We start from the raw sequence: 20,423 nt of genomic DNA, 5'->3' as shown, positions 1-20,423 counted from the left end.
CAAATATTATGTAATAATAATTATGAAAAGTGAAAAACAGAAAATTTAGCTATTCTGAAAAAAAAAAAACGTTTCATAGCGAAACGGACTAGTTTCATAAAATTTTTACATTTTTTGAGTTTAAATTTTTATATGAATGTGAATAAGTTTTGGAGTACCGATATACTCCTTAAGGGTAATTTAAGGAAAACATTAGAAATGTTTTAAGAGTATACGAATACACCTTAAGTGAACGCCATACTTATAAAAAAAGTTGGTTCAATTTACATTTAGATGTCCTGGACCAGAATCATTTACTTCAGGTCGAAATTTTTCTTAATTTCTGAATACTTCTTCAGAGTACTCTGTGGAGTCCCAAGGGCAAGAACTTTGCGAAAAACCCCCAAATTTAAACATGGACTACTCTCAAGAAAAGCTTGTATTTTTGTGAAACAGACCCAACGTCCCGCTTTTGTATTCTGAGTATGGTTTCGACGAAACTGCTAAGTTTGTACTCATTCTTCTATTTTGCTATAACATTATCGTCAGTGATTTGGCCGACTATTTCCTCGAGCAGTGTGTTTAGCAGCGTCCCCGCCTTTAACGCCATGAACGGACTTCGATCTTCGGCCTTTGGTATTCTGTGCAAGAAGTGTAAGCGTGCCTGTATAGCATTTGGGTAATGTAGTAACTTACCTCACCAAAGTTTATGATGCTACAGATTTCAACATCCGTTATTATAATTGCTGTCCCACATGCTAACCGTTTTTCCCTGATCTCTTTACTAATAACTTTGATGCGTTCTTCATCCGTCTGGTTTTTTGTTTCCCATAACCTTTTCTCTCTTTCCAGGGCTCATTGGTAGGGGTGATGGATATGGAGTTTAGGCGTCTCTTATGACAGGAATATCCTTTCCGCGGGTATATCCTAAGCCCCCTAAAGCGCTAACATAAATGTACATTGCCCTATTCAAACAAAACATTCAGTGAACTTAATTGTTGATTGAATATATGTATCTTATTGCTGTTTGAGCATACAGTCGTGACTTAGCTGCGAAAAAATGCAGTTAATAACTCAAACTAAGTTTATTTATAGTCGTTTATTACTTGTTTAAATAATCACATACATACAAATGCAAATCAATGTACATATATGCATACATACTTATGGTATAAAAATAAATATATCTGATTTGTGTAGGGCTTTTAATTTTATGAATGAAACTAAAACACAAACTTATAAAATTGCAAACAATATAACAAAGATACAAGTATAAAAGCGTCGCAAACAGGAGAGCGTGAATGTTATTACATATTTCTAAAATAACTACTAATTCCTTTACATATAAACTTTGAAAGAGTTTTGAGAACTCCTATTGTTTATAGCAAATTGCCTTTCATGACGTCAATTTTTCGTAATTTCTGTGAATTGGAATTCACGTAAATTTACTGCAGTCCATCCTTTAGCTTATTTTGATTGCTTAAATAATGTTCGTGATCATCCGCAAATTGAATTAATTTGCCAAAAGTCAAAATGTTTGATGGTTGATTTGCATAATTCAAGTTTCTTGTGGACTCGTTCATTCACGGCTTAAACACTTTTTTGGCTAGAATTCACTAATTTTTAACAAAAAACGAAGTCATTAAATAAATACATATTAATAGAGTGTTGGGTGATATACTTGTTTCAGTTACTATTTTCTATTTAGTCGCACCTAAAAGCTCATCTAATTCTATTCAAGCATATACATACATATGAACATGCAAATATCTGGATATCTATGCACATAAAATATATCGTTTTTGGTATTCGATATTTTTATATAATATTTCAATTGCAATTTAAATGTAGGAAACTAAAGCAAAGTGTTTAAAAAATTTTCTTTCAGTCTGAGCTGTGATTTTCAATAAGCCACATCATGGCATCTGCTAAGCTGGTAAGTCAGGAAATAATTAAACTGTTTCAGTGTTTAAAAAAAGTGTTATTTCGTTGGTATGTTTTAATGAAAACGGGGACGTTAGAAAGTGAAATGTAATAAGTACGTAAATTGTTTGTTGAGATCTGAAATTTTTAACTCAAAAATTTATTTAGCGCGAAAAATATTGATACATGTTTCTGTGTGAAATCTTTGCTTCAGCCATTCGAAGTATGTGGGTGTATAGGAAAAAATAGCGATGAAATCTACGAAAACTCTATAAAACCAGTCTGACCTTCCGATATAATTTAAAGCTAATTACTAAAAGCTAGTTCCTAAAAGCACCGCAGCTCGGTTAAAATGCAATACGACATAAAAAATCCGGTAGAAAGAGCACAGATCAAATTAATTAGAAAATTCGTACTAAAGTTTGAATCTTCCATCGATTTGAAATAAACATAAAACTTGTACTAAGGATAGAGATATTTGTAGAGTTCCCTTAAAACCGATGGAATTTCGATATCGAGTTTGAAGTAACTTTCTGAAGAGCCAGATACTTAAGACTAAGGGTATTGATTACTGCAAAAGAACGCGAACAATATCTTACTAGGTGTAGCTGTATTCAAGATTTTTGAAAAATTCGATGCAAATCGATGGACGAGATAAAAAAATCATGGTAGAAGCTACGCAGGTAAAAAAAATGTATAGAATTCGAGCTGGTTTTGGTATTTTTGGCTCGGATTGGAGGTAAACTGCCTGGGAGCGAGGGGCTTGAAGCTTGGAACTTGACGGCTATGTGAAACAAAACCACATCTTAGAAACACCCTATCTCATAATTCGGTTGAAGAATGTCCTATCTCAATTTTTTTTTTTCATAAACACCATGTCCAAAGTAAAAACGTATTGACTTTATGCTCAGATCGGCCGTTTTTGAAACAAATTCTGAAATAATGCCTTATTCAACTGAATTCGACTAAATTTTAAGATATGTGTTTTTGAAACAGGACGTCTTCGAGCAGTCGAGTGGGTATTTCCTACTAAACAGCCAAGCTTTAGTTCAAAACTTGGCTATATTACAATAAAAAATTGTTTCGCTAGGTCGTGAGGTAAAAAGATTTAAATTACAGCAAAAGTTATTACCTATGCTGATTACAATTTCAGTTTAAAGGTTTAACTGAAAAAAAAGAAAGTAAACTGGGAATAGCTAAGGTCCCGCGTGTAATTTTGAAGCATATCAGCGTAAAATTGAACTACAGCTTATTCGTACTGGCTTGGAAGCGTACCAGCGTAAAGACAAATTTTGCGTAAATTAACACTACCCGTAAAGCATGTTAGTGGAGTCGTGTATTTTCGAACACGCGTTTTGTCATGTTGTTGTAAATTCAAAGTAACGTATTACCGAAAAAGTTTAAGAAATATAAATGTATTTATTTTTTTTAGCCGATATCATAGTCGCAGTCGTAAAAATTTGAGCAAGCGGTAATAAAATAAATAAAATGAATACTTGGCGCTGTTTATCCCAGAAGAGATTTAAGGACGAGCTTCTCTTCCAATATTTTGAGTTAAGTGTAGACAAAACCTTCCAAAAGTATTGAATTTGAAGATAGTAATAGTTTTGGGATGCCCTTGATATTGATGTAACGAAACATATACGTATTTCAACCAAAAAGTTTGTGTCTTAAGTCTTTCGTAACGTATGTACCAGATATAGATAACACAAACGTGATCCACTCGACCAATTTCAAATTGGCAGGGATGGCATATAATAATAAATAAGAGCAATTTTATCATGTGAGCTTTAAGGTTTTTTTGTCCGATAAAAACATTATTTGTGAACAAAATTCGTCTTTATAGCGCAGATAAGTTTTAAACTTCACATGAGAAAACGTATATAAATAGAAATGAATTGTCTTTATGCAATTAACTGTTAAAAGAAATACCCAAATTACTTTATAAATATAAAATCAATACACATTTTCTCTTTACAGTTTATTGCCGGAACCATTTTGGCTTGTTTCTCTTTGTCAGTGAATGCTGGCTTCCTGGACGATGTAATTCCCACAGTTATGTCAGAGTTCTATAAGTTATCAACCTCGCAAGAGGGCTATCGTTTCAAGTAAGTTTTGCACAAAACTTCATCTTAAAGCTAACCAAATTAATAATTATGTTCATTTAAGTTTGGATGAAAAAAATGGCAACAAACGTGAAGAAGTGGGTATGATTTTGAATCCGGGTACAGATAAAGAACAACTCGTAGTTATGGGTGCATATACAGTTTACGATGAAAAAACGGATACTGAAACAATTACTATGTACACTGCCGACAGTGATGGTTACAAGCCACGTTTTATGCTCAAAAAACGTAAATTGAGTGCTAGCGCCTTGAAATCGGCGGCTGGTTAAAAAGTTATATGTTAGTTTAGATAACGCTTAGTTTTGCTTATTTTGTTTTGTTTTTAGACTATTTTGTTAAAAGAGAAATGCTTTTTTAATATTTGTAAATATTATCATGTAAACTTTTTTAAATATGACAATTTTTAATAAATACAAAACAATGTTTCTCGTAATCGGTCTGTGTTGAGGCCGCAGCAGATTGCGATTTGGACCTCAGTTGGCTTAACTAGCATTGCTGCTAATTCACATTAATATGTGAAAAACAACCCCTGCAACAACACTTGAAAGTTCTGGGAAATATTATCAATGTTGATGGTCCTTTATCGAATAGAGATCAGATACGTTCCGGTAAAAAGCACTTTTAAAGTACATGTCCGATAATCTCGGGAATGACTTAATGTGACCATATTAAAATTTTAAAGCCATACCTCCTAATTAATGCTTTCTCGTCAGGACATTAAATTTTATTTCCCATTTGTTAAAATTACCCTTTATGATCCGGATCAGCTCAGTAATAACTGCACAGACTTTTCTCCGCATACAATGTTGAAATCCTACCTGCGTGTGAATATGTCAGCATATTATTGGTGGCGGCGTTTAGAAAGAAGTAGAAATCACAAAAATACTATGTCATTTTCACACTCGTCGTTTTATATAATTCAATAAAGCACATTGTTAAATCTACTATATCTATTAAAATGTGGTAACATCAGATCCTTAAAGGGTTATACCAGCTTCAATTATTTTTTATAATACCACCCTGAAAATAAAAATTAGTCTGTACCTTCGGCCAGACAAATATACCGCTACGTATTTGGAAAAATTCTTAAAGCAAATACCAAAAAGAAAATATTTATTAAAAAGCCATGAAGTACGATGTGTGTTGATACGATACAGGTGTTGATACGTAAAACACAACATATACAACTTTACCTTAAACAAAATAAATGTCTGCTTTTTTGAGAGGAGTTTTGTCGGCTTCTTATCGGTAACCATCGATATCGAATTATAATTGTCGAGTTATCATTTAGTTATCGGCTTGTTTTAGCTGAGTTATCGACTTCCTTTTGGTTTCTTATCGACTATTATCGATTGGTTACAGATCTATTATCATTTCTATATTGAGCTTTTATCAGTATTTGTTTAAAAGGAGGTCAATAGACGTCAGTAACAAATCTTTAAGACGCCGATAACACATTGGTATCACTCGATCAGATAAGTACAATTTTTCTATAATAAATCAATAACTTTACGATAGCAAATCGAAAACTTTTTGATAACCTATCAATAACTTTTAGATAAATAATCAATAATATTTCGATAGCAAGTCGATAAAATGTTAATAACATATCGGTAATTTTTTGTTAAATAATCGCTAACTTTTAGATAATGAACCGAAAACTTTTCGTGAAAAAATCAATAACTCATCGATAGCTTGTGCTATCGATATTATATATGAAACACTTTTATAACAAATCGATAACTCGTTTATGCCTCGTCGATAACACATGCAAAATGATAATTTGTCGTTACAAATAGATAACTCATCGATAAGGCTGCGATAACAAAATCATAACACGCTGTGCTCTGTCGGTTTCGGTTTTGGCTTTGATGTTAACTTCTTATATTTTCTAACCTCTCTTTTTCTTTTTATCATTTCCCTTACTTTACATTTTTTCCTTGTTTTACCTTGATTTGTATCTAATTTCTTTCATATCAACTGTATTAAAACCTTCATTGTGCCCACATTATGTCACAGTTTAGTGAATACTTTTATGCTCACAAGCTGTACTTATTCCACCATAAATTGTTGGGGGTGTTTTTTCTAAATGGACTTTAGTTAGATTCGGCATAATCAAACATACATATGCGTATAGTATCTGGTAATTCCTTCACCGAGTTCACGCCACGTACTCAAAATGAAATTTACAACGTTTGCAGAAAATTTCAGGCTTTACTTTTAATTGCTCAGACTCAGTTAAAAAAATAGCTCAATTGGGTTTTGCGAGTCAAATATATCAACATGATTCAATGTGACGCAGCATCTTTTTGCTAATTCTCGTACCTCCGCTAGAGGATTCTTATGACTTTTCTTTGAGTGGTCGTACCTATAAAATGGGACGAAGTGCTGTTACAACAACAACAATAACAACAGCATCCCAATGAGTTTGCATTGTTATGCTTTATAAATATGTGTGTGCGGTGAACTTCGCTGATGATTGAATTGCTGTGTATGTATTGCATTTGTGGTTTGAATTTACAAGTGCGATTAAGCTCTGAAATAGGCGGAGAGTTAATAGCTTGAATAAATTTTATTTATAACCGTTAATTATTTGTTCAAGTTACCTTACCACACTGATTCATAAGCCATATAAATATGGGTATGCACACATGCATGCAGCAAAGCATATACACACACATGCGCTAATGTATAGAATCTTTGTATGTTATTAGAAAGGTATTTTATGAATGAAATAACGCACACACTTAGGAAATTGCAAACAACAAAACAAATAAATAAACGAATATAATAGCCTCGTATAGGTGCGATTTTGATATGTAATTGAATCATTCTCAAATAATTCTTGGTATTTAAATGCTTCTAAATATTACCTTAGAATGCGCTTTGGGATTTTCTAACTTTTTTAGCTAACTGATATTCGTTATGTAAATTTTTTACATTTTGCTCGATTGGACTTCTTGTAAATTTACTTGAGTCTACCCCTTACTTTTTCGATCTTATCATAATCGTTTGTTGGCTATTCATGAGTATCGGCCTTTTTATATTCAGAGTGCTTTGCACACTGAGTATATTAACTTTGATTGGATAACGGTTGGTTGTACAGGTATAAAGGAATCGAGATAGATGTAGACTTCCATATATCAAAATCATCAGTATGGAAAAAAAATTTAATTGAGCCAAGTCCGTCCGTCCGTCCGTCCGTCTGCCCGTTAACACGATAACTTGAGTAAATATTGAGATATCTTCACCAAATTTGGTACACGAGCTTATCTGGAATCAGAATAGATTGGTATTGAAAATGAGCGCAATCGGATGATAACCACGCCCACTTTTTATATATATAACATTTTGGAAAACACAAAAATCCTGATTATTTAGCAAATAACACACCTAGAAAGCTGAAATTTGACGTGTGTACTGACACTGAGACTCTTGATAAAAATTTGGAAAAAATTGTTAAAATGGGCGTGGAACCGCCCACTTGTGATAAAATCAATTTTACAAATATTATTAATCATAAATCAGAAATCGTTAAACCTACAGTAACAAAATTCGGCAGAGAGGTTGTCTTTAATATAAGGAATGCTTAGAACAAAAATTAACGAAATCGGTTAAGGACCACGCCCAACTTTATATAAAATTTTTTTAAAAGGTTCGTGGAATAAAGTAAGCTACATCTCTGTAAAAAAGATCTTTATATCAATGGTATTTTATTTCCCAAGTGCATTAACATATCGTAATGAAATTGTGTACACATATTTTCCTTATAGCAGAAAATGTTTGTAGTAAAAATGGACAGGATCCGTTAGAGACCACGGCAACTTAGATATAAAACAAGTTTAAAATGGTCGTAGCCTAGAATAATAAGCTATAACTTAGAAAAAAATATTTTTGAATCATGATATTTCACTTATCAAGTTTTATTGTAAGAGGAAATGGGGAGACATTTTTTGTAAACGGCCGGTGCCACGTGTTAAAAGGAATTTATCTGAAATGAAACGTACAATTGAAGCTCACGCTGAGTATATCTTGTTCGGTTACACTCGAACTTAGACACCTTTACTTGTTTATATTGTTGCCCTTTTTTGCGTTTTCCGTTAATAATTAAATGTCAATATCTACTAAACGTTTTGATGTTTCGGTGTAAATTAGCATATTTCAAGTTTACGTTAGACCGGTTTGTTCAAAGCGTAAAAACTTTGATTGCTGAAATTCAAACATCATCAAATATATGCATATTTATTCATATGTAAGACACGTGTGGCTCTTGATGATGCTAGTTTCAGCTGATATCTTCTATTCTCGCCCGATCAAACGCTCATCAAGCATTTGCATATATGTATGTATGTATGTATGAACGCGTGTATGTATTAGATATTTTGTAAGTGCCATTAAATAATTACACTTTGCCCACACTAAACGAAAGCAATATGTTTAGCAAATTTGTTACTTATATTTCAGTCAGTGTTGTGATCTTCAATAGGCCTTACCATGGCATCTACAAAATTGGTAAGTGAGGAAATAATATAATATTTTCAAATTTCAAAAGACCAAGTGTAATTTTTTGTATTTTAATGAAAAGGATTTTTAAAATCTGCAATTGAAAAGTAATAAGTGCGTGAAATTGTGTGCAGTGATTTAAAATTACTTACTTAAAATTGTTTAAATTCGGCAGATACTGATTCACCCCCATATCTGAATTATATGCTTCAGCCATTCGTTATTTAAGGAAAAAACTTCTGTATATTTTTTAAACTACAAAAACCGTTTTCAAAACCGTTTTCGAAGGAATTCGAAAATTTTGGAAAACTCAACAAAATTGCGGACTTTGATTTTAGAGCCCTGTGAATTTTTGTGAGTACGCAGTTTTGTGGCTCGTTATATATTTAGCTTTTTTTAAGAATGCAGTATAGTAGCCCAATCAATTTTATTACAACAAGTGTAAGTTAAAGGTCTCTCAAAATTTGCATTGAGTTTTGACAATTTTTTTCTGCAGAGTGTTTTAAATATTTTTTCATATGTACAATTTTTGCAAAATTTTTTTTCTAATTTTCGAAAGTTTTTTTGAGATTGGTTTGCATAGTTTCACTTACAAAATACAGAAAATTTTCTTTTGTAAAATATATAATAGACGAAATTTGATAAAAATTACCACTTTAGTATTTCTGTACGCTGATGTTTGTGTAAAGTTTTATATTTTATAAAAATTGCTGAAGAAAAATCTACACGAAAAGGGAAAAAACTGTTATTGCCAACCTTTTTACAACAGTTTTTGAAAAAATTATATTTTTTGGGTTTTGAGGAGTGTTTTGGTCGAAAAATTTACATTTTCGCCATTTTTTTTTCGCAGGCTCGAAAATTTCAAGCAAATCGAACAGTGAATAGAATATGTTTGAAAATATCTGAACCTAGTCCACTTCACGTAAAGACACCTCACAGGAACACTTTACAGTTTGCTGTGAAATTAACCTGCAAATTGGAATAAAATCAGCGAAGTGGTTTCAGAGTCCATAAACTGCATACAAACTTATGTACATCCTTTTTATATACATAGATATATAAAATCTCCTTAGTGCACAAGCATTTGCATACATGTACATACATACATATAAACATACCAAAAAATACAACTTTTGTTTAAGAATTTTAACGAAAAGTATAAAATTATTGACGAAAGATAATTTTTCAAGAGGCAGATGCATTCTAAACCATTAACATGCATAAATAGTAGTAGTAGTAGTAGTATATATATATTTAACAAATCAGAATACAGCTTATGACTAAAGCTACTATGAAAATCGAACAAACATATAAATAAAATAAATAAATAAAAGTAAAAAAGCGCGACAATAACAGAATTGTTGCGTGTCGCATTGCATGTTAAATAAATTGTTTACAAGCTATGAGAATTCGTTTAATATTAAGCCACTTAATTTAATGCTGTCTGCAAGAAACTTAGCAAGAGAGTCGAAATTATATCCAATTAAAATAGCAATGACCTTTGCCATATTTAAAGTTCTTTCCCCAAAATAGAGCAAACGGATATTGTTATATATAGGACATGAACCAATAAAGTGATAAGCATCTTCTGACACTTACAAGTTACAACTGTGCAAAATGGAGACGATATGTTTTTGTAAGCTCTTGCGTTTAGGTTCAGCAAACCTCCCCTTACACGTAGAATTAAGCTAACGGCATAAGCTGTGAAATCATCCGTGAAATATGAACTCCCTAATGTCACTAACATAGGGTACAGATCGTGGGTAGTAGACTTTTGAGCCATTTCTAGGAACATACTCGTATTACTCTCAGCAAGGCGATCTAAGAGCGAAGACGTGAAAACCTGAATATTAGCTATTAAATTGGCTGTCTCTACCGCCAGGAAGCGAGGTAGTCTGTCATAAGTAAGTCTGAGACAACGAGCAATATAAAGCATGTGTAGACGGAGGGTGTGTAAATATAGGGGTTGTAAACCTGTTTCCAGATGCAGCGTGTAATTTGGCGTGTTAGAGGGAAGGAAAATCAGTTTTTTTATAAAAAATCTAAAGAGTTTCTCGACATGGTCGAAGTGGGCGATTACCCATACTTGTGCGCCATAAAACGCGATGGACCTGGAAGCTGCCTCAAAAATTTTTATTTTCTGGCTAAAACAGATACGGGGGTTGTTAATGTAGCTCAACCACGTTGCGTTAATAGCGGTTTTAGCATCCACCAACTTTGAATATAAGTGCTTTGTAAAAGATAACTGACAAGTAAGGAGAACACCTAAGTATTTGTATTCGTTAACTATTTCAATGTATTCGCTGCCATAAGACCATTTCCAGGTTCCAGGCATCCTACCACCTTTCCTAAATATCATGATTTTCGACTTACTGAGGTTGACAGTTAGTGCCCATTGGCTACAGTAGTCGCAAAGGGAGTTTACCATTTACTGAAGCTGTTCAGGAGATTCCGCAAGTAGGACCAAAACTTTCGCATACATAAGTACCTTTACCTTACTGTTATCAACCATGACGCCCCCGCACAGATAATCATTCAAGTCATTTAAGTATAAAGAAAATAAAATCGGACTTAAAAGACAGCCTCGACGGAACACGTGATTTAAAGGGAAAGATTCGGACAGTTTGCCGTTGAACAAAACCTTACAAGATGTATTAGCGTAGATAAGGCTCAAAATTTTAATCATATGAGTAGAAATACCATAGGAGGCTAGTTTGTAAAAGAGCATATTGCGGGGAATCGTATCAAAAGCACACGAGAAGTCTACAAAGAAGGCAAAAGTTCTTCTGTTGCGTGAAAAATTTAGATTGACAATACTTGAAAGCGCAAAGGTATTGTCTATTGTCGAATATCCACTGCGAAACCCTGCTTGGGACTCATCCAAGATATTGTTACAATCGATCCAAGCATTTATGCGGTTCAGTAAGATCCCAAAGAAGATTTTGTAGATAGTATCTAAAAGAGCCAAATATCTGTAATTTGTGGTAATGTTGGGGTCACCTTTTTTGAAAAGAGCGATCAAGATTGCGGAACTGAAAGAGGAAGGGATCTGCTTTCTCACGTATATCAAATTTAGAAGCGCCAGCAGTTCATTGAGGAAACATTGCGGAGAAAATTTATAAAACTCGTATGTCCTGGGGCTGTATTGCATTTGGTAATATCTATAACCACTTGCAGTTCCCAGTAGTCGAAAGGACCATCAAGAAAGGGGTCAGTACGTTGAGGCATAGCCCAGTATACACACGTGTCAATGTTATGGCGAAAAAGAAGATCCTTGAAGTGGGAATAGAAATCATGGATTTGGAGGTTGGAGCTTACTTTACATCGGACCTTTTTGAGAGAGTTTGCTAAACGCCACCAATCGCTTGAATTTCTAACAGTGTTCAGCTGTTCAATCTCGTTGCATCTCCACTCTAGTTTCTTCCGGTTGCAAAGCGTTACATACTCTTTACGGAGAGGGAGACACTTAATCCTATCGCATTCAAAATTCCTCTTTCTCAGTATATTTAAAGCGTTCATTACCTTTCTGCGTAAGTTTGAGCTGACTTTTCGGTAATTATAGACACTTTCTGATCAATAGTTACCACGGAATATATATAATCGTTATTGCAGGAACTAGCGATAGCCTCTTTGTGTTTTTCCGCACTGCGCGGTTTCCATGAGGGTCTGGCAGAAGATGAAGGCCAGACATAGTCGGTAGTATACACGCGACCGTGGAATTTCATAACGATCGGCATATGATCCGAGAAGTATTTTGATCCTACAGAAAAACTATCGATTAAGCCCAAAATTTCAAAAGAACAGATAGCATAATCGATCAGTGTACGGCCAACCCCGCTCCAAAAAGTAAATTCCCCACTCAGATCTCCATCCACCCTATCATTTAAAATAACCCCACCAAAGTCTTCAGCCAAACGAAGAAATTGTTTGCCTTTATTATCTACTACCCAGTCCTTGGAAACACGTGAGACACGAACATGAGACACTCCAGATAATGCTTCCTTTCCTACTACTTATGATGAGCCTACACGGCAATTGAGGTCACCAACAATGCAAAATGAGCTGGGTTTGACATTTTCTAGAAAATTTAGGAGGTATGTAAAATCAGCATTCCACTGCGTGCAGTTCAAGTATTGCGGAATGAAACAGAAGACACCATCACTTGGATGGACAGACAAATATGTGCAACCATAAGCTGTGACGAATTTCAGCCTGTAGCGTGATTCAATACCACTTTTAAACCAAACAAGCAACCACCACTAGCACGGCCAGCTTTATGTGCTTTGGTTGTATTTATCCAATGTAACTGATACTCTTTAAAAAGGTGAAAGAACTTTTATCTATGCTCAGCCAAAACATGCGTTTCAAATAAAAAGAAAATATCAAAACTTCGAATGTAATTAAAAGCATCCTTAAATTTAAATTTGCTATTAAATTTAGCTATATTGTAAGACAAAACCGAGAGATCATCAAAAACTTCCCTAGAACACGATACATCGACATCATTTGAGGAAAATACTGAAAAAGTCTGATCTAAACCTAAATAACCACTACTTAAAAATCCTAGTTTTTTGACGTAGAAGCTCTCCTGAGCAGGTGCGGAAATAGCGCTCCCATAATACTCCTTCAACACAGAGTCAGCCGGCTCGTTACCGCACATTAACGTATCGTCAGCTGAGAATCGGAGCCACTTGTAGTTGACACGCATCGTATTATTATACACAAGCGCCTTCTTAGAGCGACCTTGGGCAAATAAGTCCTTCTTAAGCTGTAGGTGAGCTTTTTTTTGCAAGCGCTGATGCTCGCCGAGGTCCTTATCAATATAAATAGTTGATCCAGACAGCTTCTTTGCATTCCACAAAACTTCCTTCACCATAGAGTGCGATCCCAGTTCAGCAACGACACCCACAACGCTTTTTTGTTTAAATATGGTACGAGTGTCACGAACCACAATATTCGGGAAGTTCAACTTCTGCCGGCACAATACACTGACTCCTTCATCCGATGCAGCTTCATGCGGTAAACCTATAATAATAATATTTCTGGCCCTTATTTTGTCTGTTAAGTTGCTTAGCTCCTTTTTGTCGGCCGAGCTATTAATTTTGACGCATAAATATGTATGTATGTATAAATGCACTCCCGAAGTTAAATAACGCTAGCGAGTGCCTGCTGCTTTCACCATTCAATCTAATTCGACATGTATATATGTGATGAATAATGTGCTGTGGTGAAAGTTCCACTCAAAGCAAGTTTGACTGTACAGTTCACATCGAACATATACAAGGATTGCATTGTCAACCTATTAATTGTGTGTTAAATCTTAAAATTTCACTGTCATCATTTTTTAAAATGTGCCTAAAGAAGTATAACTTCAATAAAATTCAATAATTGAACGCGCCTTATGTTAAATAATTTCCACGAAGATCAGCATCATTCAAGAAATTCCTCATCACAACTAAAAAAATTTTAAGTATTTCGTGACGGCTTTTTATTGTGTATAGTGCAGCGTTAAGATACTCCCTTTGTTCTGTTTATTTTTTAAAAATTGGAATTGGAATTGTAATTTCAACTTATGGCATTTTTTTTTGTGCGGAAAATAATATTGCCCTTTTCGTTATTATATGCTCTCTTGTTTGTTTTTATGCTCTCTCACAAAAATATTTCGTTATTTTGCAGACCGCCAGGTGATCGAGTTCAAAGGTTACAATTTACGGGTGCAATATGAGGATAACATTTTTCACAGAAAAGAAAACCCCGCTATTCTTCCCGTTGTCGTCAAAATTATGTCCTAAATAATTGATATCCATGTGACCCACCGGAAATCCTGATGACGAATTATGTCTAGTTTTTACCTTGTCCATAATAGCTTTGAAATTTATTAGAAAAAGTATACAATGCTCCAAATTCATGAGAATCAAAGTCGATTCGTATTTTTTGTGACAATTTTCGGTGCGAGTAACTCATTTCTGAGGATAATACTCCGAGAAATGGGCATTTAGTGGCTAGAAACGGGGTCTCTTTTTCCTGTTTTTGGTAGATCGGCTACCTAGCAAGCAGTACCTAGTTAGGCAGTTCTGTGATATTCAGTCATAATTTACAATTGTTTACAATGAAAGTGTAAACAATCCAAAAACCGTTGTAAACGCGCAACCCTCCCTAGAACACTGTGAAATGCTTTTGCGAAAAATACGCACCAGGAACAAATTGCTTTATTACATAAATTTTCCAGAAAAGAAAATTCGAATGCTGTACTGTTCTACATTTTCCTAAATTATTTTATAACAGCCGTGATGTTTAAACCAATATATACGTCTACGATTGCGGGTAAAAAAAACGCTTATCCTCACAAACCTCTGCTGTACGTTAGGTTAGGTTGACTGGCCGGTCCATGAGGACCTCACATAGACTGATTGAGTCCGTAGTGTTACCAGAAGTTTGTTTTAACGACCAAACTGAAAAACCCAATCAAAAACCAGGACCTATGTTATAAAATAACTCCGTCCTCTTGGCAAATACTAGAAGCTTCCTAGGACTTAAGCCACTTGCTGCTTCTAGATCTGGCAACTGTATCACTCCTAATAGCTGGAGTCTTAGCCTGGCAAGTTCAGGCACGAGCACAGATCGTGCTCGATCGTTTCCTCCTCCAACCCGCACTTCCTACATCTGCTATCACTGACCAAGCCTAATTTAAAGGCATGTGACGCCAGAAGGCAGTGTCCAGTCAGAATACTTGTCATGAGTCTACAGTCCTCTCTTTTTAATGATAGAAGCAACTTTGTTAGTCTAATGTTGGAAGACCTACACATAATCTTCGACACTTTACAGCCCCGCGCTTGAACCCACGCCTTTCCCGCTTGGTCGATCATGTGCACCTCTCGCCTTCGCTTAATCTCGCCCAGTCTAATTGGGACGTCTATGGAGCAAGCTTCAAGGGAGGCGCCCTTTTTAGCTAGTCCGTCCGCTTTTTTATTCCCATCTATTCCCTTATGCCCTGGGACCCAATATAGATGTATACTTCTCCCTGTCCTGATTCTCTCCAGAGACTGCTTACACTCTAACACCTTAATTGCTGCTTGACTGTCAATATAAAAGTTAACACGGTTGCAGCTTAAGCTATTCTCTTTCAGGGTTTCTACTGCTTTGGTTACGGCTAATATTTCCGCTAGGAAAACGCTACAGTAATCCGGCAGCTTGTAGGATCTGCTTATTTCCGGATCAGCACAGTATACCGCACCCTACCCCTTCCATTACTTTGGAACCATCTGTGTACACATGTATCGCCTCGTCCGCCATTTGCGCACCTTTGCGCCAACCTTCCACCTCTATTGTGGCCTTAAGATCTCCCTCGAAGTGCAGATAGGGAATCAGGTAGTCTGTTCGTCTTGTGATTGATGACGCTATACTACTAGTACGAGCCTGGTTGCAGTTGTTAATGCTATGTTCTTTGCTAACAGGTCTACAGGTGGAATATGCAGAATGGCATACATTGCAGCCACCGGGGTTATTTTCAGGGCTCCCGTAATGCTAAGCATCGATAGTCTGTATAAACCCTCTAATTTTTTGAGGTATGTTGTTTTTTGTGTGGCTTTCCACCAAACCAGAACTCCGTAGTATAGAATAGGGCTTACAATCGCTGTAAAAACCCAATGAAAAAGGGAGAGCGATAAGCCCCACGTACACCCCAGCATTCTTTTACATGCATAGAGTGCCGTTGAGGCCTTCTTCACCCTCTCCTCCACGTTGAGCTTCCATGACAGCTTACTGTCTAGGATGATTCCTAGATATTTTGTGCAAGGTTTCCCCTGTAAGGTCACCCCTCCTAACTTAGGCCTGGTCCAATTTGGGACCTTGTACCTCCTTGTAAACAAGACCATATCCGTCTTCTCCGCATTGAATTTCAACCCGATATTAGATGCTCAGATATGAATATCCCGAAGCGCTCGATCCATAAAAGAACTAATCGTCCTCTGCTGTATGTAGCTTATTCGGTTGCGGTGAATAGTGGACAAACACCATTTGTAGAGGTAATACATAGATGTAATGTAGAGGTGAAACATAGACACATATTTCAGGTGCATCGGAGAATAATGCGTATGGAAATTTTGGAGTACTAATTTTCTGCGCAGCGATTTCTGAAACGAAGATAAAGTTTAACGCTTAGCAGTCCATATAAAGTTTAAGCGTATATGTATATAAATTAAAAAAAACATATATCCCTTATAGCCAGCTTCTACTTCCGGGTTCGGTTTCGATTGTGAATCCGATTTAGATAAAGCAAGTTTGCAAGCTCGAATTCCGGTTCGCATAAAACTTACTGCTGTTACGTTCCTAATATTGGTCTATGCCCTTTTATTTATTTCAATGTTTACATTTGATTGTTTGTATGTGACCCAGTGACAGTGTAAAATTCTTAATATAATTTTTTTAATTTAACACACTACCACTTCATGAGGAAGGCCTAATCCAAATATTTATGTTTCAATTTTATTATTAAAAGAATGCTTAAATATACAAATTAGCTAATATGGCAAATATGTGAAATTCTGAATAGTGGTAAAGAAACTATTTTTTTAAGTAGGCAGTGAGTTATGCTAATCGCAAACATACATACAAACATATATTATACATTTCTAGTTATTTTTCGATGTTGTTAAAAGTATCACTAAAATCTAGATTTAAATTTTTTTCATGTGTGAGTAATGGTGTTTTGACAGATGCAAATATATATGAAACAAGAAATTTCAAGGTCAAAATAGTAGAAAAACTTTTCTAATAAATCTTCTTCTTTCCATATTGGCTTTTTTTTTATGTATACAACCAAAAATAGAACTTGTTCCGTTGTTTCTATTGACATTATAATATTAAAATGACTAAAACAATGAATTCGAATGTAAGATTAATTATTTCAAACATTCATTATTATACTCAGAGTGCTTTGCACAGAGAGTATATTAACTTTGATTGGGTAACGGTTGGTTGTACAGGTATAAAGGAATCGAGATAAATATAGACTTCCATATATCAAAATCAACAGTATCGAAAAAAAATTTGATTGAGCCATTTCCGTCCGTCCGTCCGTCTGCCCTTTAACACGATAACTTGAGTAAATATTGAGATATATTCACCAAATTTGGTACACGAGCTTATCTGAACCCAGAATAGATTGGTATTGAAAACGAGCGAAATCGGATGATAACCACGCCCACTTTTTATATATATAACATTTTGGAAAACACAAAACACCTGATTATTTAGTAAATAATACACCTAGAATGCTGAAATTTGACTAGTGGACTAATGTTCCGACTCTTGATAAAAATTAAAAAAAAAATTTTTTAAATGGGCGTGGCACCGCCCACTTGTGACAAAATCAATTTTACAAATATTATTAATCATTAATCAAAAATCGGTACAGCTATCGTAACAAAATTCGGCAGAGAGATTGCTTTTACTATAAGGAATGCTTTGAATAAAAATTAACGAAATCGGTTAAGGACCACGCCCACTTTTATATGAAAGATTTTTAAAAGGGTCGTAGACGAATAAAATAAGTTATATCTTTGCAAAAAAGAGCTTTATATCAATGGTATTTCATTTCCCAAGTGCATTTATAACAATAAATAGGAAAAACTTCAAATTTAAAAAAACGGGCGTGGCACCGCCGCTTTTGTGACTAAGCAGTTTTCTATGTTTCGGGAGCCATAACTCGAAGAAAAATTAACGGATCGTAATACAATTGGTACACGAATTTTCCCTACAGCAAGAAATATATATAGAAAAAATGGACGAGATCGGGTAAAGACCACGCCCACTTTTATATAAAAGAGCCATAACTCGAAGAATAATTAACGGATCCTAATGAAATTGTGTACGCATATTTTCCTTATAGCGGAATTTATTTCTAGTAAAAATGGACGGGATCGGTTAAAGACCACGGCAACTTAGATATAAAACAAATTTAAAAGGATCGTAGACTAGAAAAATAAGCTATAACTTAGCAAAAATTGTTCTGAATCATGATACTTCACTTATCAAGTTTTACTATAAGAGGAAAAGGGGCGACATTTTTTTTAAACGGGCTGTGCCACGTGTTATGTAGAAAAGTAACTTATCTGAAATGAAATGTACAATTAAAGCTCAAGCTGAGTATATAATGTTCGGTTACACCCGAACTTAGACACCTTTACTTGTTTTTGAATATTTTTGGTAAAGTTGAAACAACGCGATATCAGTATGCCAAGGCGGAAGGCTTCTTAATAAGCCTTTTTATCAAGGAGCGGGGATTTGAACCCAAAATCCTGCCAAGTCATGCCGCAGTGCAACTTATATTGCCTTCTGTTTTGCATATATTTATTTGTACTTTCTTACAGTACGTTTGTAAGTAGCCAAAGCTATGCAATTGTTGTTGGCTATGTTCTTTGGGTACCTGCCGCTTAAACAGTAACATCTTTAATTTTTCACCTATCCCAGTGAAGAAAAAAACAAATTGTTAATATCCAATTATTGCAGTTATCATTCAAAGAATAGTTCAAAAAATCACCCTTTAATTTTTACAGGCCTCTTATTTCCTCAGTCATAATAGAATAAATTTTGTGCACTTAAATCTTGAATTATATTAAATTTTCTTTTTGCAGTTTCTTGCTGTAGCCATATTGGCTAGCTTCTCCATGTCAGTGAATGCTGGCTTCTTGGACTACATATTCCCCACAGTTATGACGGAATACTATAATTTGGCACCCACAAAAGAGGGTTATCGTTTCAAGTAAGTTTTATGAAGATTTTTCTGTTTAAAAAATTTAATTAAGCAGTATTTTATGTTTAGTTTGGAAGAACCAAACGGCAGCAAACGTGAGGAGATAGGTGTGATTATGAATCCAGGTACAGAAGACGAACAGCTCGTCGTTATGGGTTCATACACGGTTTACGATGAGAAGACGGATACTGAAACGATTACCATGTACACTGCCGACAAAGATGGCTACAAGCCACGTTATATGATCAAAAATCGTAAATTGAGTGCAAGCGCCTTGAAATCAGCGGCTGGTTGAGATGTTATTAAATAATTGTGATAGCAGTAATTTTTTGTTTTATTTTATATTTTTTTATAAGTTGGTTTTTTGGAGTAACTGCCATTTTCGTATGAATAATTTTTATAAGAAAACTTCAAATAAAAAACTGTTTTCATAATCTGCGTTGGCATTTTTAAACGGTTTTATTTAGCTTGACTTGACAGGCTGGCCGCACGACCGTTGTGAATGAATCTTGTAATTAAAATATAAGTAACTTCCCGATAAGCTACAAGCTTGAAACTTGGAATATAGTTCAGAACCCGATGACAATGCAGTAATAAGAAAAAAAAACTCCGATAGATGTTTCCGATTTGGTCATATATTGGGAACACATAATACATACATGAATAGAAAGCTACCCATGAAGAAAAATTGCCGCTAGATGGTGCAAGGATCGAGATATTAAACAAATCGTGTTTTTGGTCCGATTTGGTTCATATTTGGAACACATAATACATACATGAATAGAAAGCGACCTATGATGTGCGATTTGGCTCATATTTTGCACAAATATTATATAGAGTTCGGTGGAAGTGACATCAAAATATTTTGGAGTTCGAGGAGGGACAAGCATACGTGGCGCACAGTCGAGTAAAGTCTGAGTCTTGAGGACTTAGATTGTAGCAAATTGTCAGGAAAGAGTTCTTGTAATTATCAGTCACTAAATTAACTTAATAGAATGAGGAATAATAGGCAATTAAATAGAGACTAAAAACTTGAAAATAAAATAAATAAATAAAAAATTTAGTTAAACGGTTTTATTGAAAACAATACTTACATGAATTAAAAATAATATTAAAAGCTAGATAATAATTAGGTAGGT

General features: G+C 34.8%; 2 protein-coding genes across 2 annotated transcripts; both read left to right on the top strand.

The window, feature by feature from the left end:
• Positions 1-1,830: 1,830 nt before the first annotated feature.
• On the top strand, positions 1,831-4,461 carry LOC137245032 (larval cuticle protein 65Ab1-like). Its single transcript, XM_067775027.1, has 3 exons — positions 1,831-1,915; positions 3,883-4,010; positions 4,072-4,461. Exons 1-3 carry the CDS (start codon positions 1,898-1,900, stop codon positions 4,295-4,297), a joined length of 372 nt encoding a protein of 123 aa, XP_067631128.1. The 5' UTR covers positions 1,831-1,897; the 3' UTR covers positions 4,298-4,461.
• Positions 4,462-8,446: 3,985 nt separating this feature from the next.
• On the top strand, positions 8,447-19,722 carry LOC137245027 (larval cuticle protein 65Ab1-like). The gene is made up of 3 exons (XM_067775013.1): positions 8,447-8,540; positions 19,166-19,293; positions 19,354-19,722. The coding sequence occupies exons 1-3, from the start codon at positions 8,523-8,525 to the stop codon at positions 19,577-19,579; spliced, it is 372 nt and encodes a 123-aa protein (XP_067631114.1). The 5' UTR covers positions 8,447-8,522; the 3' UTR covers positions 19,580-19,722.
• Positions 19,723-20,423: the final 701 nt, after the last annotated feature.

This window comes from Eurosta solidaginis, chromosome 1, assembly GCF_040869045.1.
Source record: "Eurosta solidaginis isolate ZX-2024a chromosome 1, ASM4086904v1, whole genome shotgun sequence".
NCBI lineage: Eukaryota > Metazoa > Arthropoda > Insecta > Diptera > Tephritidae > Eurosta > Eurosta solidaginis.
This window is presented reverse-complemented; position numbering and strand designations above follow the sequence as displayed.